The sequence below is a fragment of the Simochromis diagramma genome, unplaced genomic scaffold, assembly GCF_900408965.1.
Source record: "Simochromis diagramma unplaced genomic scaffold, fSimDia1.1 OVJJ01000603.1, whole genome shotgun sequence".
NCBI classification, from domain to species: domain Eukaryota; kingdom Metazoa; phylum Chordata; class Actinopteri; order Cichliformes; family Cichlidae; genus Simochromis; species Simochromis diagramma.
The window spans coordinates 24,067,323-24,089,825 of NW_024387414.1; the positions used below are offsets into that span (position 1 = coordinate 24,067,323).

At 38.0% G+C, this 22,503-nt stretch overlaps 1 protein-coding gene across 7 annotated transcripts in view; it reads right to left on the reverse strand.

Moving 5' to 3' along the window:
• Positions 1-22,503, reverse strand: part of LOC120720942 (protein diaphanous homolog 3-like) — a 183,743-nt gene that overhangs the window by 72,529 nt on the left and 88,711 nt on the right. For all 7 annotated transcript variants that reach the window (XM_040010835.1, XM_040010834.1, XM_040010836.1 and 4 more), the window contains 3 exons: positions 16,056-16,180; positions 10,571-10,735; positions 672-807 (listed from right to left, as the gene is read on the reverse strand). In XM_040010835.1, the coding sequence (XP_039866769.1) occupies positions 672-807; positions 10,571-10,735; positions 16,056-16,180 (426 nt within the window). The remainder of the gene's footprint in view (positions 1-671; positions 808-10,570; positions 10,736-16,055; positions 16,181-22,503) is intronic.

Below are 22,503 nucleotides of genomic sequence, written 5' to 3' on the forward strand. Positions count from 1 at the left end.
CTAAGGTTACAAACACTGTGTTTAAACAAGAAGAGTTGAAAGTGCTGTGTTGTAGTAATACTCTGAATCCTGTCAAATGTTTCTGACCTCTCAAGATAGGTTAGTTAAAAAGTGAACTTCTGTAATCCTTGTAATATTGTAAAAAAACAAAACAAAAAACACTGTCTACAAGGGCACAAATGAAAATAAAGCAACACAATAAAGCTCAAGTCTCAAATTTGTGTTACTATGTAATAGTGGTTTAATAATGCACGGGTCAACTACATTTGATGGCTTAATTGGTTTGAAATAATTAAAGTTAAGACTGTAATTTCAACATGAGTGATATGGACAGAGTGACAGTTTAAAATAAAAGCCTTATGACACGCTTTAATATCACATAATGGATATTATTTTAAACATTACTTAACTACATCCATCAATCAAAATGAGATGACAGATTTTCTCTACAGATGTGGGGGTTTTATTTTTATAGTGTTGAAAACTGACTTGTGAGAAAATAGCTGTCAATTCTAATCCATTAAAATTTGGGCTGTATGTTATAAATGAGATTCGTTGTCTTTGAGTGATCTCTTACACCGCTTGACCCTAGATTGATTCAGCACACGGCTCTGTGAAAGGGTTTTATCGTTGCAAGAGTTGACAGGCAAAGCAAATTATGCAGTCTTTACCTGCATTGACTTCCAGCAACCTCCTCTTCTTCTGCTGTCTCTCCCGCTTTTCACGCTCTGCCTTCTCCTTTGCTGCCCGCGCTCTCCTCTGTTTCTCCTCCGTCTCCCTCTGCCTGAAGTTCTCTTTCAGTGCTTGCTGCGGGGCAGAGACAGAGAAAATGTGAGGGGAGGAGAAAAAAAAGAGAAAACATGATGGACTGCTAAGTGGGGTTAATTACAATAGTGCTAAGCCTGTCAAAGAGGGAGGCAGCAGTCAAACCCTGATGAAATCTTTATCGGGCACCACTAAAGTCAGATGAAGCTTCTTAGCTGCACTGTGATTCAAGTCTTCTGAGACAAGACAAAAAAAAAAAAAAAAAAAAAAAAAAACGAACTTCATATCACTGAATTCAGAGACTAGATTGATGAGATTGATGGAACAATGATCAAGGAATCAAGAGAAGCTGATGATTACAAGCAATTCTGTTCTTTGACTTTGAGTTGTAGCAACGTAGAATTTGATTTTGCTTTACATTTTTTCCTATAATTTGTCTTTTTCATCACATACAGACAGCATTACCTTACTGCAGAGTGTAAAAACATTTTTGAAAGGTAAATTCTGAACGTTCAGCAGACATCTGGCCACTGTGGTAGGCTCAAAATGAAAATATGTGAACTTTATCTAGTCACGTCACAGCAGGCGAGTGTGATAGAAATGTAAACTAAACATAACACAATTCAACATTAACTGGCTGTACAACAGATACTGAGCAAAGCTTACAAGGGATTCTGTGCGGGTTGCAGCGTTAAATAAACATGAACAAAAACGGAAGTTTCTTTTAAAAAAAAGTGTTTATGGTTACACAAGAATAACCTGTTCATGTTAGTTTGTTATGGAATAACTGCAGATACTTTCTTACATTGAGCAGGCATAAAAGTTAGAAAACATGTCAAAGAGTTTACAATGTTTTATTGTGACTAAAATAACAGTTTAACGTAGAGTGATGTATTTCTAATAACCTGGCTCTCCATTTATAGCTTTTTGGGGCTGTCTATAATCTGTTTTAAAACGTTTGGTAAAGTTGTGACTGAGGCTTTGGTAACAGCAATGAATCCATCTTAAGAAGAGCAGATATTATCAGTAACCAGATTGCTAACTGGAGCATCAAATCTTTAGCAAAGAGGTTTACTTTTTTTTTTTTTGTTAAGTATACACGCTTAGTGATTTCAAGCTAATTAATTTGCAAGTTTAAGTGAACAACAAACACAAATATCTATGTTGATCAACCACATGGACATAGCAATAGTTTTAGTTTGTTTGCTGTACAGTACTTCTTGTACTCCAGAATATTTCTGCTCCTAAGTATTATATTTTTCTGTCCTAAGAGAATTTTATTGGAATTTGCAGGATCAAATATTATTCGCTGGAGGCCTTTAAACATGAATAACCTATGTACAGTACAGTTCATACAAGTAAACACTGGTGGTTGTTTAAAATCAATATTTGGTCTTGAGTCTTTCAGATGTCACTAAATGTTACTGACATTTAAACATGCTGATTTAGCCAAACTTCCAAACTTATGTCATTCATTTGAATCAGTCTCTTTAGGGAGAACCCGTCTATAAGGACATCTGGTATGCATCAACTATTGTAACTGCAGGCTCTGTAGTCCCTGTTGTTAAACTCCTCCAATTTTGTCAATAGCTCAATAACGCCACAGCTGAGAGACAGACTGCTTATGATTTAATAGAGTGCTAGCACGATTGCCATCCTGATCAATAGCCAGTCACTTAAAGCAAGGGAGTCTAGGCTTTCATCAAACACCCAAGTTCTCCCCCTCAAACCCCCCTCCACTTGGGTTTTCTACACAGCTCAGCTTGATGGGCAGGTCAGTGATAGAATAGTAATATCAAACCAACATAAATGTATACACACAAAAACACATACACAGACACTACAAGAACTGCGTAGTATGGGGAAAACTACAGTGGCACACCAAAGAGGGGCAATCACTTATTGAAACCCACTGACAACATCTTATTATGTCGGCATACATGTGACTATAGTTGGAAATTATATGGTCAACTTGAATTCAAAACATTTCAGTACATTTGATTGTTTCAAAGGTCTTGTTGATGCTCAGAGAAAATTTCAATTGAATAAATAAAGTGTATATTACTAATAATAGGGTTGTAACTGCATACAGTACTGACACAGTGGTATGGTTTCATCACTGTTAGCCTGTGCTTTAATCCTTTATTTTTTTGCATGGCTAAATTTAACTATATATAAAACTACATATAAACACTACTGCAATCCTATATAGTAAATGCTCCACGTTTGCCCCTTATTGCATTAATCTTCCACTGGACAAACTTGAGATTTTGTTTTTTCTTATTTATAAAAAGTAATTGTAGTTGGTTATAACTTAGGAAAAACACACAATGGACAAAGTCCATTGTGGACAAAGCCCACTCAGCTTGTTTTGTTGTTTTTCCCCTGTACTGAGTTTGGGTTTGAAGGGTGAAGGTGGCTTGCTCATGCCAATATTAAGTCATAATCTTAATGTAAAACAGCAAAGTTACTGTCGACAGGAACAGGTAACTTAACATTGATTAACTTGACATTTAACTTGACATTTCATCACAATCCCAAACAAACCAAAACACCCACATCATCGTCGTTGACCGAATGGTTGAAGAGTTTTAGTGGTCCTCTGGACTGTTGGGAAGATGCTAATCATCTATGCAGGTATGGATCAACTGGGTTTTCATGGTAAACAAAGGCCCAATTGATGCAGTGGAAGCTAGTAGGCTATATAGAAGTTTGACCTGAGTTTACACAATGACCTTTTTTTCCCCCCATTCTTTTCAACAGGAAAAAAAAAATGGGGAGACGGCTCCTACAAGATGAATGCACCCAAATGGAGAGATGGCTTTTTAGAAAACCTGCTAGAGTATACAAATGTGACCTGATCCAATGACAATTATCCAAAACATACTATCCTGATAATGCTATAGTGGCTTTAAGACATATCTTTGACTGGACCAGCAAAAACCCAAGACCTAACCAATCAAATCTGACAGAGGATCTGATATTAAGAATGAGATAAAAACTGCCCTAAAGTAAGTGTTCAGAGCCTTTAGCTCCTACCCCAGAACACACAAAGCTTACTTTGCTTTCAAATGTGCCTTTTACAAAGTGCTGCTGAAAAAAAAAAAAAAAAAAAAAAAAAAAGAAAATATCACAATACTTCAGAAAAATCTGACATCAATTAATAAAGCTGAAAACATCGTTCAATATGTAGGTAACATTTTTGATTTAAGTTCAGTACATTTTGTTGTACTGTTAAAATCAAAATTATATTACATGTTTACTTATCATTAAATAAGTTATAAGTAGTGTTTTTTGTAAGATTGCATGCTAAAAAAAGTTCTTATTTTCTGAATAACATATTGAAATGCACTGCATGGAGAAAAATAATGGGTTATATCTCCTAAACTTTGAAGTCAGCTGTATAAAATCAGGCAACTAGCCATGCAGTCTGTCTTTACAAATATTTGTGAAAGATTGGGCGATTCAAAACGGTTCACTTGAATTCAAGTGTGGTAAGATGCCACCACTGCAACGAGTCAATTACTTCCATCCTAGATAATCCACAATCAAGTCTAAGTGGCATTATTGCAAAGTGGAAGTGTTTAGGAAACAACATAACAATAGTGGCAGACAACGTAACAATGCAAAACAGGGATTTTGTATGAGTGCTGAAGCGCATAGTGCAAAAGATCGACATCTTTCTGCTGACTGAGTTGAGGCATAGTTACAAGCTTCAGCATAAAAACTGAGTGCCTGGACCTTCATGCAATTGGTTTCAACGGCCAAGTCACTCCTCTAACATTAATGTGTAGATTGCGCCATACTTCTGTCCAAATAGTGTATTAATCACAGGTAATAATAGACAATAACTGAAGCATTCTGTTAAATCTAAAATCTGTTTTAATGTATAAAAGAAATCCAAACACTAAGGAGATGTAAACTTTGATGGAAGCGTTCTCAGACGACTTAGTTAATTGTCCAGTAGCAATCAACATCAAGTTTTGTTGTTTGTTGCAGTTAGTATAAGTAAATTGTATATTTTCATCAATTTATCTTTTTACAACAGTTATGATAAAGTGTTGCAAATACAGCGAGAAAAAAATGATGGGAAGGGTTTAGAACACATTTGACTAAACTCACCCACATAAGTAGACAATAGCAGCTAAAAACATTGATAAGTACCACTCGACAGGCTTATAGAAATTCAGGAGAAGAGAGTATTGAAGAATAAGAGAGGGTGAGATGAATACCAAATGTCTGTGAAGCACTCAGAGCTCTCTTTTTATAACTATTTTTAAATGAAACCAACTACTTGACAAAATGAACTTTGATTTGATGGAATGACTGAGTTGCTTATAGCAACCAACAATTCACAAATGACTATATTCTTAATGGGCATCTGGTAAATTAAGGACAGAAAGAATGAGGAAAACGAAAAGAGAAGAACAAGATTACCAATGTGCAGCATATTTTTAGTAAGGAACAATTAAATGATCCCAGGTTACAAGCTATGACTGATGTCTAATGTAAATTTCATCAAAACTCCTCCATGAACAGGGCAATTTCACTTACTAAAACAAAGTAAATATACTTGTGATAAAGCAATCAAACAGAGATGCTGCTGCTCAGAATCTAAATAGCCCTATACAGTTTAGTCAGTTATGAAATTAGTATCACTTACAGTCGAAAAGATGGGACTATTTTTCTTTGAACATATATGCATTTGATATATAAATTACACATTAAAACTAACTTCACAAATACAACAAATTTTAAATATAAATACAGTTGTGGTCAAAAGTTTACATACACTTGTAAAGAATATAATATAATGGCTCTACCGAGTGTCCCGTTATTTCTAAAACTCTGATTTTTCTCTGATAGAGTGATTGGAACAGATACTTCTTTGTCACAAAAAACATTCATGAAGTTTGGTTCTTTAATGACTTTATTATGGGTTAACAGAAAAAAGTGATCACATCTGCTGGGTCAAAAATATACATACAGCAGTGCTAATATTTGGTTACATGTCCCTTAGCCATTTTCACTTCAATTAGGCGCTTTTGGTAGCCATCCACAAGCTTCTGGTTGAATCTTTGACCACTCCTCTTGACAGAATTGGTGCAGTTCAGTTAAATTTGATGGCTTTCTGACATGGACTTGTTTCTTCAGCATTGTCCACGTTTTCAATGGGGTTTAAGTCAGGACTTTGAGAAGGCCATTCTAAAACCCTTATTCTAGCCTGATTTAGCCATTCCTTTACCACTTTTGATGTGTGTTTGGGGTCATTGTCCTGTTGGAACACCCAACTGCGCCCAAGACCCAACCTTCATGCTGATGATTTTAGGTTATGTTGAAGAATGTGAAGGTAATCCTCCTTCTTCATTGTCCCATTTACTCTCTGTAAAGCACCAGTTCCATTGGCAGCAAAACAGCCTCACAGCATAATACTCCCACCACCATGCTTGATTGTAGACATGCTGTTCTTGGGGTCAAAGGCCTCACCTTTTCTCCTCCAAACATATCGCTGGGCATTGTGGCCAAAAAGCTCGATTTTTGTTTAGTCTGACCACAGAACTTTCCTCCAGAAGGTCTTATCTTTGTCCATGTGATCAGCAGCAAACTTCAGTCGAGCCTTAAGGTGCCGCTTTTGGAGCAAGGGCTTCCTTCTTGCACGGCAGCCTCTCAGTCCATGGAGATGCAAAACACAAAACTGTGGACAATGACACCTGTGTTCCAGCAGCTTCTAATTCTTGGCAGATCTGCCTTTTGGTGATTCTTGGTTGACTCTTCACCCTCCTGACCAATTTTCTCTCAGCAGCAGGTGATAGCTTGCGTTCTCTTCCTGATCTTGGCAGTGATGAAACAGTGCCATGCACTTTATACTTACAATTGTTTGCACTGTTGCTCTTGGGACATGCAGCTGCTTTGAAATGGCCCCAAGTGACTTTCCTGACTTGTTCTAGTCAATAATTCGCTTTTTCAGATCCATGCTGAGCTCCTTTGACTTTCCCATTGTAGCATTTGTGAGCGTTTGTATCCAATGAGCCCTATTTAACCTGTCTAAGAGAAGTCACCAGCTGTAGTCACTCATAATCACTCACAAGAAGTTAAGAGGCCATGCTATGACGCTCAGTTCACTGACAACTTTCTAAGTCACCAAAATTGCTAATTCATGTTGCTGTATGTATAATTTTGACCCAGCAGATGTGATCACTTTCTGTTAACCCATAATAAAGTCATTAAAGAACCAAACTTCATGAATGTTTTTTGTGACAAAGAAGTATCTGTTCCAATCACTCTATCTGAGAAAAATCAGAGTTTTAGAAATAACGGGACACTCATTAGAGCCATTATATTATATTCTTTACAAGTGTATGTAAACTTTTGACCACAACTGTATATATATATATATAAATAAATAGATAAATAAATAAAGAACTACAGACATAAATGGCAACTGAATAATGATAAGTGCAAATACCAGTACAGACTTTTTCCCCCCTTTAAATAATAGTCTACATCCATGGTTGTGCCTTGATGTAAAATTGTACTTTGGTACAGTGGGGCTCTGAATGAAACAATAAATGTTGGGTGATCCATGTTATCATATTATGATGTTTACAGGGATATTTTAAACATGCACAGTTTGGTTTCTTTTATGTGTTAACTGGCTAACCGTTGCCAATTATTAAAAGGCACAAACTGCAGCTGAGGATGATGGGAGACATTCATTTTTTTAAGGAATGTACAAAAGTACAAATACTCTTTTTTGCCCCTGTTCATTATGAGAAGTGGCAGGGGATTACAATGATATGATTATGCAGATCCACTGAGGAAGGATGTAGAAGCGTAAAAAAACCTCTTATTTAAATCGAGATCTTTCAAAGCTGCCAACCATTCAAGAAAACAATGATGAGTCAGTAACAGGTCAATACTATAAGTGGGTCTGTTATATATATATATAAAATAAAAAAAAGATGGCTTTTAAACTTCACAAACAAAACAGAAATGAGCAGCTAAAGATTATTACAGCAAAAACACCCTTATTAAAACAAAAATTGTTATGATTACAGCCAGCATGAAGAAGCTATGCTGTCTTACTAAATCGCAGAGGCAATTAGGAAAATAAGAATTAAAATGTCAGTGGGGACATCAGCTGAATGGAATAAAATGTTAACTTCAAGCACAAGTAAGACAATTTTTATTTGTTTTTAAATGTAAAATTAAAAATTATCTTCGTGCTGAAATGTAACGTTGTAATATGAACTGAGGTAACACAGACTTTCAGAGATCTTTTGATTGAAAAAAAAAAAAATTATATATGTTACTGTAATAGCGAGAGACCTAGGGATGTAGAGGAATAAAGAGAGGGAGAACCAGCTCTGTAAAATTGTCTACTGCTCTCCTTCATCACTGCAGGTCTGCTTCGCCCTCCTTCTCTCCTGGATGTCCGCCATTAGACACGCTCAATTGGATTCCTGTCAGATGTGCGGCCTCGCCCTGTGTCTCCTTCTTACGGGTGACTGGGCATGCTGCATGTGTGTGCACAATTGTGTGTGCACATCTTTGTGTGTGAAATAACTAAGCAGCTTTTCCTATAAAAAAAAAAAAAAAGGCCAATGCAGAATGACATATGCGCACAAACAAACATGCACACACATTCTGCCAACAAGATACACACAGTTCAAGGCTCAGTTTGCCCAGGGCAGTGGTCTAGAGACAGCACACACCTATTAGCATGGGCCTCGGCACGGCAGGGTAAATGCTGACACAGATCTGACCGAGAGGTTACAATGCTTAGATTTACTGTATGCCTACGTTCTTTGACCTAGCCTTGGCTTTTCCTAAGATGTGTCTCCGTGATGTGACCATTTCATCGAATTGCTGAGAGTGTAAGCTGCTAACGCCCTGACCTATCGCAGGGGAATAAATAGCTATCTTGGGAGTTTTGACCATATAATGCTAGCCTTTATAACACTTGGCTTGTTCACCTTTCACTGGCAGCATCATTAACTGTTATGTTTGGTCAGAACATAAAAGCAACTGCAAAACTCAAAACTGAACCATAGGCTTCAAATAAAAGGGATTTCAGCTACAGTTTAGCTTTAAGAACACAAAATGTTAAAATCTGTTTTTATTACTAGGCAATAGTAATGCACAGAATAGATCGACATCATTTAGCCTCAGTTCTGGCAACTCTAGTTATTTAAATGCGCCAAGGATAACAGCACACGTTAGTCCTGGGATCAATAGCATCAATAAAAATAAACAGGGTAGCTAGGAAAAAATTTGGGCTCTCTGAAGGGCCAAAGAGTCTTTCACATACACTGCAACATTGGCACCCTTGTGCTCTGACACCCATTCTCTTTTATAGCAAAGGTGCCGGTCGAGCAGCAGTCACACACCCCGTCGCTATAGAAATGCAAAATGACAAGTGAGTGAAAAAGATGACAGTACAAGCCAAGCTCAATAGCCAGAGCAACATAAATTTTGTGCTGTTCACATATCCTACAGTAATTGCATCATATGTGCAGGGATATATTATTATTTCAGTTTCTGTTGCTACACATCTTGACGTACCTTCCTTCCAAAAAATGATCCACAAGAAAGCAGCTGCATTTGTACTGCAGCTGAAGCTTCATTAAAGTTTCTGTCAATTCTGATCTAGGAAGGATACTGATAAAACCCCATGGCCACTCTGCCTGAAGAGTGCATAAATGGAAAACAACAACAAAAAAAAAGTAGCAGGCTACAAGAAAAAACGAAAGCATAAGTAATCACTATGCAGGGAGGGAGGGGGGAAAAAAAAGCAAAACGGCATGAAATCCATTTGTGTGTGTGGTAGATGTTAAGTTAGGGGCAGGGCAATAACTTTAGTAGGCTAATTAGCTACTATTATCTGTCGCGCCCAGTGGCTTGTGCCACTAATCCTGCTGATTAAACACAGTGGGTCTCTGCAGCTCCAGAGCTCACAGTAGCACCAGACTGATAAGGGCACAGAGCTCAGGGATGACATAAATGTCCGGGTGGGACTGGACTACACAGGACTGGCACTGTTCTGCTTTGTATTTTACCACAGGACACAGAACGAAGTAGAAGTTCTGTAATAAAACAGGCAGTGAATAAAAAGATAAATAATAACCCCTATTTTCAAGGTCTTTTCCCCCTCTCAAACCTGAAATAAAACTCTGGCAAATCTTTCACTTATTTTGTGGTTTGCCTTTTTCCTTGTATTTTTTATTTTTTTTTGGAGGGGGGGGTTTAAATGTAATCTTGACCACCAAATACAAAACGACACATCTAGAATAAGCTGCTCCAGCTTCGGGCTTTAACTTCATGGATGTTGGACAACTAATGAGTGCAACATCATAAGTAGCTTTATGGTTAGAGCTATTTTTTTTATCTGTCACAGTTTTAGTATTAGCAATTCTGTCATTTCTTAAAATATGTTAACAAGAGGCAAAATGAAAATGCACCCATAAATGAAACACTCTTAAATAGCATTAAAACACCAGCTGATATGAAGTAGCACTGCAGTATTTCTCTTAATGTAACATTGCACTAAATGGTAAATAAATAGATTCAAAAAAAAAAAAAAAAAAAAAAAGCACATCTTAATATGAGACAGGCTGAGTCATTCATTTCTCATTAAGACATATAAGTTCCTGTAACACAAATATTGTGCTAATCCCTGTGTGGATTTAATAGCAGGACAGGTTTAATGAAAAGTCAAAACATTATTCAATATGCAAATGTCTCCAACTCCACACAAGATATTAAAAAAATAAATATAAAATGAAGGATTGCACCATGTACTCACAGTGAACATTGAACGGAAGTTGCTGAGATCAGTGAACAGCTCCTCCACAGAAGTCTTCTTAGGATCAATAGCAAAGTACTCCAGCAGGTTCTGATACAGCGTCTCCATGTTGCCGTGCATGATCACCAGCTTGTCATACTGCTCCCGTGCAACTTTGCTGAAGCTGTGAGGGTTGTGGTCAAGGTCATTGTTACATTTCACAACAAGTATCCATTAAAGGCTGATGAGAGCATCTCCAACTTGACAGCAAAAGTGAGAGCCATTCCCTCTTGTTGTTGCAAAGAAATTAAGTTGGAAATAAAATGCCGATAAACCAACGTTGGCATTAAGAGCTCTCAGTCAGGTCAAAGTGTGTGCATTTTACACTACTCCATTTTTGCTGCACTTAAAGTTCATTCTACTTTAACGTTAACCCTGCCCACCAGTTTTTTCAAAGCCTAACTAATGAGAATATTGCTTACTGAAAAAGTTTCCAAGTTAGTGTAAACACAGTTAAATAGATGTGTTTGCATTTAACTCTGCTCTTGGCTCTGGCTCACTTCCAAATGCTGCAGCAAGCACAGTATTACTCTTCTTAGGATTTTTAAGGCAACAAGTCTTTGCACTCTAAAATGCTTGAAGAGTGCAAGAGTTGGGCTTTACACAAAATGGTTATGTCTTCAACAGTCTGACCTAGCAAATACTGCAAATACAAGTCTGACTTGACTTTAAGATGAAAGAGCAATACAAGGTCCTATCTGAAGCGCAGGACAGCTTTGCTACGTTCGTGTGGATGAGGACAAATGGGTAATGGTTGTGTCAACATGTGCTGGAGAGGTGTTGGAGGGGAGGGGGGGAGTCAAAGTACTAAAACGCATCAAGCCCACCAGCAGGGCATACAGTGCTGTCACCACACACACACAAACTCACTATTCACTCAATGCAAAATTTAGTAACCGTGAATTGGCTGTTCAAAATATATTTATGCTACAGTTTTATTCCCTTTCCATATTCCATAAATCATAATCCACGCTGTCTATTATCGTACATGATGACCTTGTCAAGTGAAACTCAAATCTTTTGTTGTATGACAAAATAGAATCTCAGATTAAAAAATGATTTAATCTGTTTTAAACTGTATGAATAATTTCTTCTTATGTCCTTAGACATCTGTCCTGCTAATGACTATAACACTGTTGTCTCAGAAGCAAGTGTGCCATGTGCATGTGTGTGTGGTATTGCACAAGTGTGTGGACAGCCTCTCTGGCTCCTATTGTGCCCCTTCATTATAGCTCAATTGATGGACCTATTTGAGGTTTGGCCTCAGTTGAATCTGGCTGGGGATGGGACTACCTATTCACAGCTGGGTAAATGCTGTTCAATAGGCACTCCTCCCAGATTGACTTGTCAGTAATATCTTTCCAAGCCAGGGGCTGGGAGAAAGAGGCATGAGGAAAGTCTGAGCAACTGACGGAAAGCAAGAGAAAAAGAAAAAGAAAAATAGCTGAGAGCTGTGGTTGATAAGTATCGTGGGGTGTGAAATATCTGTTCCCACTCTCCTGACTTCTTCCCTATTCCAGAGAAAGCAATGGTCCACTGCAGCTCATTCTCAAAAGCACCCATCTCTCCCATCCCATCACTTTTCATTCTGCCTGTCTTCATTTGATCATTCTCCTTCTGTTTCTCTCATTTTCTAATCTACCACCTCTACAAGCTTAGCTCACATTTAGAAGTGTAACACTAGACCAATCACACAGTAAATGTAAACTCAAGTGGCACATGAAGTGAAAATGGGATTTTCAATGTCACCAATGTGACACCCTGAGATTCTCGTGTTTAGCTGGTTACCGTAGAATTTGCTGATCTGCAGTGCTAACATGACTGGTTCATTTTTCAAAAGGCTTAGCAATAAAAGTTTTTAAATAATAAATAAATATAAATATTTGCTTGTCAAAAGTACTTTTAAAAATGTTATCTCCTGTATGCCTGCAAATCTACTGTAATCAGTTTTGCTTAATTTGAAATACAAGTCTTCTTAACATAAGCAGTTAAGGGATGCAGGACGGATGGAAGTGTAAATGTAATTAAAAAGCTTCATTATAAAACTGCTTACTAATGTTGGTTAAAAACCTTAAGCCAAATTACTAAAGCAATTGGTTTCTGAATAAGAAGGAAAATAATTGTGGATGTGCCTCATCACCTACATCATCTACAATACATAATATCAAAAGATTCACTAGATTCTAAGAATCTGGAGAAATTTCTCTACAAAAGGGACAAGGTAGAAAAGCAATACTGGATTCCTGTGATCTTTGGGCCCTCTGTCAGCACTGCATTAAAAACAAGCACGATTCTGTCAAATTAGTGCAGCTCAGGAACACTTTCAGAAATCAGTCTGTGAACATCACTCATTGTGCCATCCATAAGTTCAGTAAAAGTTCTAACATCCAAAGAAGCAGCCACAGTCTTCTCTGGGGCAAAACTCATAAAATGGACTGAGGAAAAGTGGAAAACTGTTCTGTGGTCAGACAAATTGGAATTTGAAAGTTTAGTAAACATGTATTACTCTGGACTAGAGAGGAGAGGGATCATCCCACTTGTTATCAGCTCATTCCAAAAGTCTGATGGTATGGAAGTGCATTAGTCCCTATGGAAATTGCTGCTTGCAGATCTAGAAAGGTGCCATCATGGCTGAAAGGAAGGCCTTACATACAGCGTAGCATAAAAAATTTAAATTGGAGTTCTATTTTGGATTTTGTTAGCCACAATGTGGCAGTAACTTTAACGACCAGTCAATATTTCACCTTGCAATGCTCAGAGTTCATTTCCAAGCAGTAGCTAATGTTTGTTACTCTCACATGATAATGTATAAAAAATAAAAAATTGTGTAACATTCATCTAGTTAACATTTTTGGTTTACAGTGGTCCCTCGTTTATCGCAGGAGTTAGGTTCTAAAAATAACCCGCGACACATGAAATCCGTGAAGTAGCCAGCTTAATTTTTTACAATTATTATAGATGTTTTAAGGCCATAAAACCCTCCTCACTACACACTTTATACACTTTTCTCAGACAGGCATGAACATTTTCACACTTTTCTCTCTTGTTTAAACTCTCTCAAAGTTCAAACCTTCATGGAAAAATAAGTCCAGTATTATAGAATGAAACCAAAGATCAAACCCTGTTTCCAGGTCCAGAATATGGGAATAGAGCAGCTGCCAGAGAATTCAACATTAATGAATCAATGGTACGGAAGTGGAGGAAGCAAGAAGAATGAGTTGAGTAAAGTTTGACTTATCTGACTGTTTTGTTTATTGCGCCTTATAATCTGGTGCGCCTTATGGCCAGAAAAATACAGTAACTTCTACCTTCCTTTAGCATGTCCAGAAGTCCAACTTTCTGTGCGATGGTTAGCATCTTCCTCCACCTTTTGGTTGGTACCGCAGGTGCCTTCGGTGGTTTTGTTGACATTGTTGTGTTTGTTGGGGAAAAAACTTAAAAACTTACTTTAGAGTCACACTGCTAGTGATCAAAGATTTATGTAAATTTGACAAGCTTGATGCATTCTGTACTGTACAGGAGACACGGCATGGAAGACATTGACTGACAATGGTCTACATTCGATCAGGATGCAGAACTCAATGAGCTGTCAAAAAAACCAAACAAACAAAAAACAGCATGCAAAATTGCACACAAAAACTCTGCGAAACAACGAGGCTTCGAAAGGTGAACTGTGTTATAGCGAGGGACCACTGTACTGTGCGTCTAGGGTCTTATTTTGACACCAGACGCCTCATCAATAACCTGTGTTATTCGTCTACATTAGACTTTACCTCCAATTTTTCCATTTTTACCAAAAGAGAGTTCAGAGTTTTCATAGTTTTTAATCAGTGCTAAGACATCAGGAATTGAAAAGCAAAGTAGAAAAAACACAGAGCTGTCAGATCCATTCTCAGTGAACCTTACTGTGTTGCACTCAAGTTCTTTGCTAACTACTACAGCACAAGCCATCAGTGCCCCAACCCCTAGGCTATTGATCAAAACTACATGAAGGAGGCTGGGTGCAAGGTGTATTATTGAACACATACTTACTCACCTGGCCTGAGACATACCTGTCAACCTGATCCTCTAGAACTACCTCAGAAGACAATGAATCATTTACACTGCTGTCAAACAAAATGTAGACCGATGTCAGCAATGGACTTCAATTTCCCACGTGGGCAAACAAATGGTAAAAAGAAATTACACATTTGTGGCTTCAAAAAAATTGAGTGAGGGACACTGAAAACAAAAGACACAAAGTCAAACGCAACATAATTCACATTCTTTAGCTTCTCTCTTGATTTTGAAGATAGCCTCAGTCTTAAGTACACTTCAAAAGCAGCTAAGAGGGGTACTGGTACAAAACTTGACTGCAGAATGGGATGCCACTCATCACTTGTGCACATCACTGGAAACCAAGAGAGGACGGGTGGGAGGACTGTATATTCTTCTCTCCCTTTCTACTTAAAAGCATATTATTACCTTTTTTTCCTCCTCCTTTTGGCTGAGAGGATCATTTGCCTCCATTTCACCCCATTCCTTGCATCTTGTGTGACCTCAAAAGTATATAAATACTTGTAGTATAAAGAACAAATTTACTCCATGACCAAAGGTTTTTGGCTTGTGGTCTTCATCATGGGTCACCATAAAACATATCACAGACCTTTTAAATAGGATAGCTATATATCCAGTGAAGGGAAATCTTAACATTTATCTTATTAAGACATTTGGGACAATTCTGTGCATCCAACTTTGTGGGAGCAGTTTGGAAAAGGCCCTTTTATTTTCCAGGGTGACTATGCCACGATGCACAAGTAAGGTTCATAAAGGAGTGGTCAGATGACTTTCAACATCTGCCTCTAACCTTACCAGTGCTATTCTGAATAACCAGGCAATGACTTCCATAGAAAGCCTTCCCAGAAAGTGTGGGTCAAATTTATATGAATTTAGACTGCAAACTAGATGTATATACAGTCATAATAACTGCTGTACGTATAATATGTAAATAGCCTAATACCTCTGTCCGTATAGTGTCCACATCTGCCATTTCACTCTAAAGCACGCGATAGTTTCCGATGCCTCATTTGCAGATGTACATAGAAGCAATAAATAAAGTTATTTATACTACAAAAGACTTGTCCACATCTTTTTACTCACAGAAAGTAGGTGAAGTTGAGCCTAATTTTTTTTACCATGTTTCACACAGGTCATATCATTTAATAAGACACACCACATGTTAAAGATGTGAGAAGTCTTTACCATTTTTCCTGATGTTAGGTTTAACTTGTTAATTAAACCTGAAACCTGCTCCATAACCAGCCTACACAGCACCACTGTGACTTACTGTAAAGATATAAAATTCACATTCAGTGATATTCTTCTGTCTTTGTGAAGAGTTCATTACTGTAACTCACTGCATGATGGCCCAGAGAGATGAGCCTATGCATACACGTGTAAAGGATATAGCCATTTTGGTAAGAAACATGTCGTTGAGGTCATCGGAGGAGGAGAAAGTCTCCAGGTCTCTCTCCAGCTGCAGCAGCTGCCTCTCCATCTGCCTGAGGCTCTTTTCCAGATTCTCTGCAGACACTGACACACACCCACATATTTTCAGATGCGCATACATACATTCATAAAAGCACATGTGAGGACAACTAAATTAAAGGTACAATCAAATGCATTATTATTTTCAAGCACTGGAAGAATCAGAAAAACAACGCACAATAACAAAACAACAGGGAAAATGAAAGAGAAGCCAGCTCGATCGCAAAGCAGACTTATTATGGGTTCACACTGTGCCCAAAACACTGTGGGAATAAACAATGACAAAATATAAGCATCAAGTGAAAGTATGTTTAATACATAACTGCTCATTATTCTGTTTTCCTCACGGTCGTGTGCTTGCGGTAAACAACCTAACATTAAAACACAATACCCTCGCCGTCACACAAACTGTAGTGAAAGCAAATGACTGCTATGTTAATACTCGGTGTTGTGATACTTGATGTTGAAATACTCAATCAGCCATCATCGTGCCTTAAGGGTGCCGTACTATTTGAAGTCAGTATTACGGAGAAGTCGCATCAAGAGTCCAAATATGGAATCGTATTTCCCAAAGTTTTGTCCTTCAACATTTCAGGAAACTAAACACTGAATCCAGTTATTTTCAAATCATTTTAACTTTACACAGAGTTAGAATTAGTTGGAGTTAGTAAAGACCAAAATGTAAACGGCTGCATTTTCAAAATAAGAGTAGCATCTAGCATATTTCAACTAGTAAACAAGTTGCAGAGATGAAAAAAAATCCTAAATCAGATCAGATGCCAATCAGATGGTGGCAGGTAATATACACAGCCTAAGTAAAGTCTACAACTAGAAAAACGTGGTAATGCTAACCAACACAAAACTATTAATTAAATCTAAATCTCTCTGTGATTTAATAGGGCTCCATTATTTCATATTTGTAACTGCACCTTAATGCACTTTTAAAACAACAAGCAGGCAAAAGAAGAATACTCAGTTGTTAGAAGTCTTCACATATTTAAGGAATTCAGTGCCAAACAAGCACATATTACAACAGCGAGGCTCAGTAGTTAAAAACTTCAGGAACTAGTCTGGACTGTCTAGAGTCCAAAAGTATCACCCACTGAAAATATCTGGTACAACCTGAAACAAAAAAACAAAAACAAAAAAAACCACACAAACACCCCACCTACCTACTGTAACTGTTGAAACAACAGCAGCTGGTATTCAAGATAGAGATAACGCAGTCTTATCTCTTTGTACTGTTCACAATTAAATACACGACTTAAATTTTTCAAAACATTGTGTCACCAGCATTTTTGAACACAAGGCTTTACATTTACTCGGTAAGTGTGACTTCTGTGCATTACATAGCAACAGATACAGCAGCACTGCACACCCTGAATGCATGAAGGTGTGGCTGATTGAGTTAATATCTTTCTATTCTATTAATCCTTGGACTTTGGTCTTATCAACAGGTGCATGGATCATGCAGGTTGGAAAGCAGTGGAACGTGAAGCCTAACTTTCTGCTAAGTTGGTCATGGCTGACACTTTAAGCTAGTGACTGAATATAGCATATGGCTTAAATTACCCCGATTAGACCCCACTTGACAAAAAGGCATAAGCTGCTTAATTTTAAGTAGTTTCAAATTTCCCTTGATCCTAATACATGCTTTATGAAAAGAAAAAAAAGAGAAAGACTTCAATGTAGTTAAGCTTTCCTCTGACTTGAGAGCATAAACCCATTTCCTGATGGGAACATACCATCTTGGATTCACACACATGTTCTCTGAGACATCTTGACTCCTAATATTCTACAAAGTTTGCATTACTGAAGTTGTGCTTTTCATTTGAAGTTTAACAGAGTGTATGTGTGAACATGTGAATGTCCACACTCGTGAAATGTACAAATTACCAGCTTATGCTTTCAGCGTGCTGAGAGGAAAAGGCAGGTGGCACTTTTCAATCTGTTACTTATAATTGAGAAAGAAGACTGAGTGCACTTCAGTAACACCGCAGCTAAAGAGTACTTTTTACTCGTCGCGTGTTTTAGATTGTCCTGAATGCATTTTCACTTTATCGATTTTTGGATTTTAATTTTCTTTCTTCCTTCTTTTATCTCTTACTTGTATGCCTGCAATGATACCTGAGGTCAGTCAAAAGCTTTAAAGGAGCAGACATTTAAAACTCTTGCTTTAACAGTAGATTGTGACTAATAATATCTCCATCAGAGCCGCCTTCACAAAGCAACTGCTCTGCAATTCTTTTAAAGAAATCATCCTGTTTTTATGGACAGTAAAAAAGGCAGAAGGCTCTTTAAGTATGAGTTAATGTATCTTTGAGGAGAACTGTAGCAATGTGGAGGAAAAATATTCCTATCTCTGACTTCTGGAAGAGTTAAAATGATTATTAGGAAGTGACACCTTATGGGACACTTATGATTATTATTTTTTTAAATCCTGAAACAACTCTCCTATGCATAAATCATTGGCCTCTATATTCACCAGATCTTAATCCAGTAGAGCACCTTTGGGATGTGATGAACAGGAGATTCTCATCAAGGATGTGCAGCCAACAAACTGAAGCAACTGTGTGATGGTGGAATGTCAACATGGACCTTGTTTAATCTACGTTATGAAGAACTAAGATAGTTCTGATCGCTCCAACCCAGTTTTTCCAAGGTGTACCTAATAAAGTTTTCAGTGAGTGCAGATACAGAATTAGGTATGTAGAAAGTTTTACTGATAATAATTGAACCATAATAATTGAAACAAAATAAAAATAGACAGTTGCCCCTAGATGGTGCTGCGTCCGAGCTCTTTTACAGAAATTCTGGCTGGCTCTGTCAGTGCTCATTAACTAATGAGAAATCTAAAAATGATCCATACACCCAGTATGATTAGTGTGGCTACATATAAAAAAAAAGTGAATAAACAATTATAATCTGACTCTAAATCCTTTTCTCCTGAAAGCTCAGTGCATTACCAGGCAACCAAAATCGCCTGAAGAAGGTGTGGGCAGCATTCAGACGAGGAAAGAGGCCAGACAGGCAGTCTGTTAATAGAAATGATTAAAGCCCTGTGATGATGCGGTAACTGAGAAAGGAGCAAGGGAGGGCAAGACAAAAGCAAAACAAAAAGGGATCTCATCTTTTCTTAGCTTTGCAATCTGCGGGCTTTTTGTGAAGAAGCAAACTCACACAAAAGGGTATATGCATGAAAACCTAGGAACTTTATATTATTTATCCTACGAGAGAAACAGAATCTAACACATAATTAGATCCATATACTTTGGACACTGGGTATTTTGGATAATACAAACAGGAGACACTTACTTAATGCTGCTATCCAACAATAGAAATACTAAATAGAACCAACATGTCTCAGTGAAGGTGCTCTGCACGGGGCAAAAAGCAAGGAGAAGAACTAAGAACTATGATGGATCTCTACACAGTACGTGCAAATAAGGCCTTGCATGTGTCACCACAGGTCATCTGCCTTAATGCGACAATAGAGTGTCATCACTCCAGCCACAGAGTACTCAAGATGAGGCAGACTATATGTGAATCAGGGATACAGTATGCTTCAGGAGAAAACTGGCTTTTATCGGATCCTTCGCTTTAAAGAAAACACACAGAAATGTGTTTCAAAACAGAAGAGGCTTACGTCAGCCATATACAACTCAAGACTTAGGAAATGACAGTAGGAAATGTTTCTTTTCTCTCACTGACCACTTTGCACTTGATTTCTTATTCTGTGCATTTAAGTGTGAGTGATTTTTATGAGCAGTGGGGCCTGAATGTCTCTTTGGTGCAGAGTCTGAGACAGATCTAAGATATTTTGGAAGAAGAACAATCGAAATATTTGTGGAGGTCAAAATCCATTGACATCCTTTTATTAGTCTGCTAACCTGCTGTGCCATAAATGAGACAGAGTAGAGCATGCAACCCACAAACGGCCCCAGCGCACACACAGTCACTGTATAAGCACCTTTGATATAATGAATTCTAAGAGAGAGGGGAAAAATTGACGCAAAAGCCTGATGTTTTGGTGAATCTGAAAATGTACAATCTACAGAACCACTTTAAAACAGTGCAGGACTAACATTAAAATGCACTGTAGAGCCCTCATTTTAAGTACTTTCAACCTGAGGCTCATTGTTTAGACTGCATGAAACAAAACTAGAAAACAAAGCTTGAACAGTATTTTTGGAGAGCCATCTCAGTGTAGCTGAATCGTTGCGTTACTGATTAAAGATTCCCCAGGGCCATAACCAGAACAGCTTTTCCATTTTTACTACACATACATCCATAGTTCTACTAATGCAGGCATGCTTTTTAGCAGTACGTAGTAGTAAACAGCTTTTCTGTTGCTGACAGGCGGTTTTTGAAGCTGCAAGCTGAAGTAGAGTGGTTGAGCACATTAACATGTCTCCGTATTTGTCTGCTTTCAACTTCAAACTCCGAGTATCACTCAACAAGCCGCCCTAACTGCTCAAATCGGCTGCTGTGTATTATAAGTGTGTGTCTGTTTGCGTGTGTGACAGGCAAAAGAAGTTAAAACAAAAAGAGCCTGCAAGCAAAACCCAAAGACCAAGAACCAGACCGAGCAACAATCGGGGACCGATAGACGAATATTGACAGGCAGTTAAAGAGATACATGCAAACTGACAGAGTGAAGCAGCAGGGACTGAGTGCATCTCAATAGAATAGAATTCAACTTTATTGTCATTGCACATGCACAGGTACAGGGCAACGAAATGGATGCAGTTTGCATCCATCCAGAAGTGCTTTAGTGATATAGATATATTACAATATATATTAGCAATAATATAGATATGTAAGTATATTACAGAAATGGGTCTATTATGGTATGTTATAATGTACACGGTATGAAGTATGTTGTGAATATTCTATAACTATAAGTATGTACAGGCTGTAGTGAGTACAAGCTATGAACAGGCTATGAACAGGATATAAATATGAAAAACTATACAGAATATGAAATAAATAACTTTACAGAAATCTGAGATATACAGCTATACAGAAATGGGAACTATGCAAGTTGTAAACAGTTGTAGGGTTAAAAATTATCGTATGTATAGAATGATTATTTACACAGAGCTATACAGTAGTGCAGTTAAGATAAGTGAGGGTGTGGATAATTTCTACAGAGGCTATATAAAGTGCTAGTGGTTGTGAGTGGTGGTTCAGTCCATGTTATTATTGTGTGTTTGAGGGTACAGTTGTCCATTGTTTGTGTGTGTATGTTCAGGCCATGAGTTTAACGTGGGTCAATATCAGGGGGAGAAATGATTGTAGGTCTAAAAAGAAGAGAATTGGCAAAAATGAGAAGACAGACAGAAAGGATCCCTGAACTGAAGTACAGGACTGGCGGAGTGGGAAACAAGGGTTGTGTTACAGTCTAAAGACAGCACCATTTACAAAGGAAGAACATATCATTACTGCTACCTCTGCTCAACCTTGTTTTCATGCTCAAGTAAGCTCTTTGGCTAGTGTATATGAATGCAATGCAGCCTTTTAGTCTGAGTACATGCCCATCAAATAGTTGTCAGACCCGATGAAAAGGAAGCCACTCACCAGCACGGCTTAGAGACAGGATCTGTGTGTCTGGATATAATATGTGAAGAGATAAGACGGTGCATGCATCTCCTAAGCTTATAGAATCATAAAGAAAGACAGAAGCACAGAAAGCAGTCCATATCTATATAGATGCAAATAAACTCAGCTTGAGGCCAGTGAAGTAAAGAGGTAGAGAAAACCTGCAGAGAGATCCAAGGACTGTGCTCTCCCTTGATCTCGCCATTGTACTTCTGCATCGTGGCCAAAGCCTTCTGGACACACAGCACAGTTGGGAGAAATAACAACACTACTGTCGAGTGTTTTATCTACAGATTATCAAAGCACCAAAACAAGGGGGAAAAAAATTGAAATCTTTATGAAGAGCAGAGTCCAAACAAACAAACCAAAAAAAAAAAAAAAAAAAAAAAAAAAAGAGTCACACATTTCATTTCATCCTCCTATGTTTTCTCCTCCTCACACCTTCCTACACTCCCTCCTGCTGAGAATGGAGCAGTGGGTAAAATCTTCTTTAGAGCAGGAGGAAACACGCTGTGACAGTGCGACCTCACACACACAAGCTGCACATTGGCAGCGGCTAACTGCTTCTTCCTGTGAATTGCCTGTGGCAATATGAACAAAGAACATGCCTGAGTTTCCTCCGACCACTGAGTCTGTCCCTGCTTGGCTGTGACCTTTACAACACTATACAGACGCTGGCCACTAAAAGCACTTCTTCTGTACTTGTGTGTACCCATGTTTGCATGCACACCTGTGCAATACAGCCAATTTCTGTTCAAATCAACAGA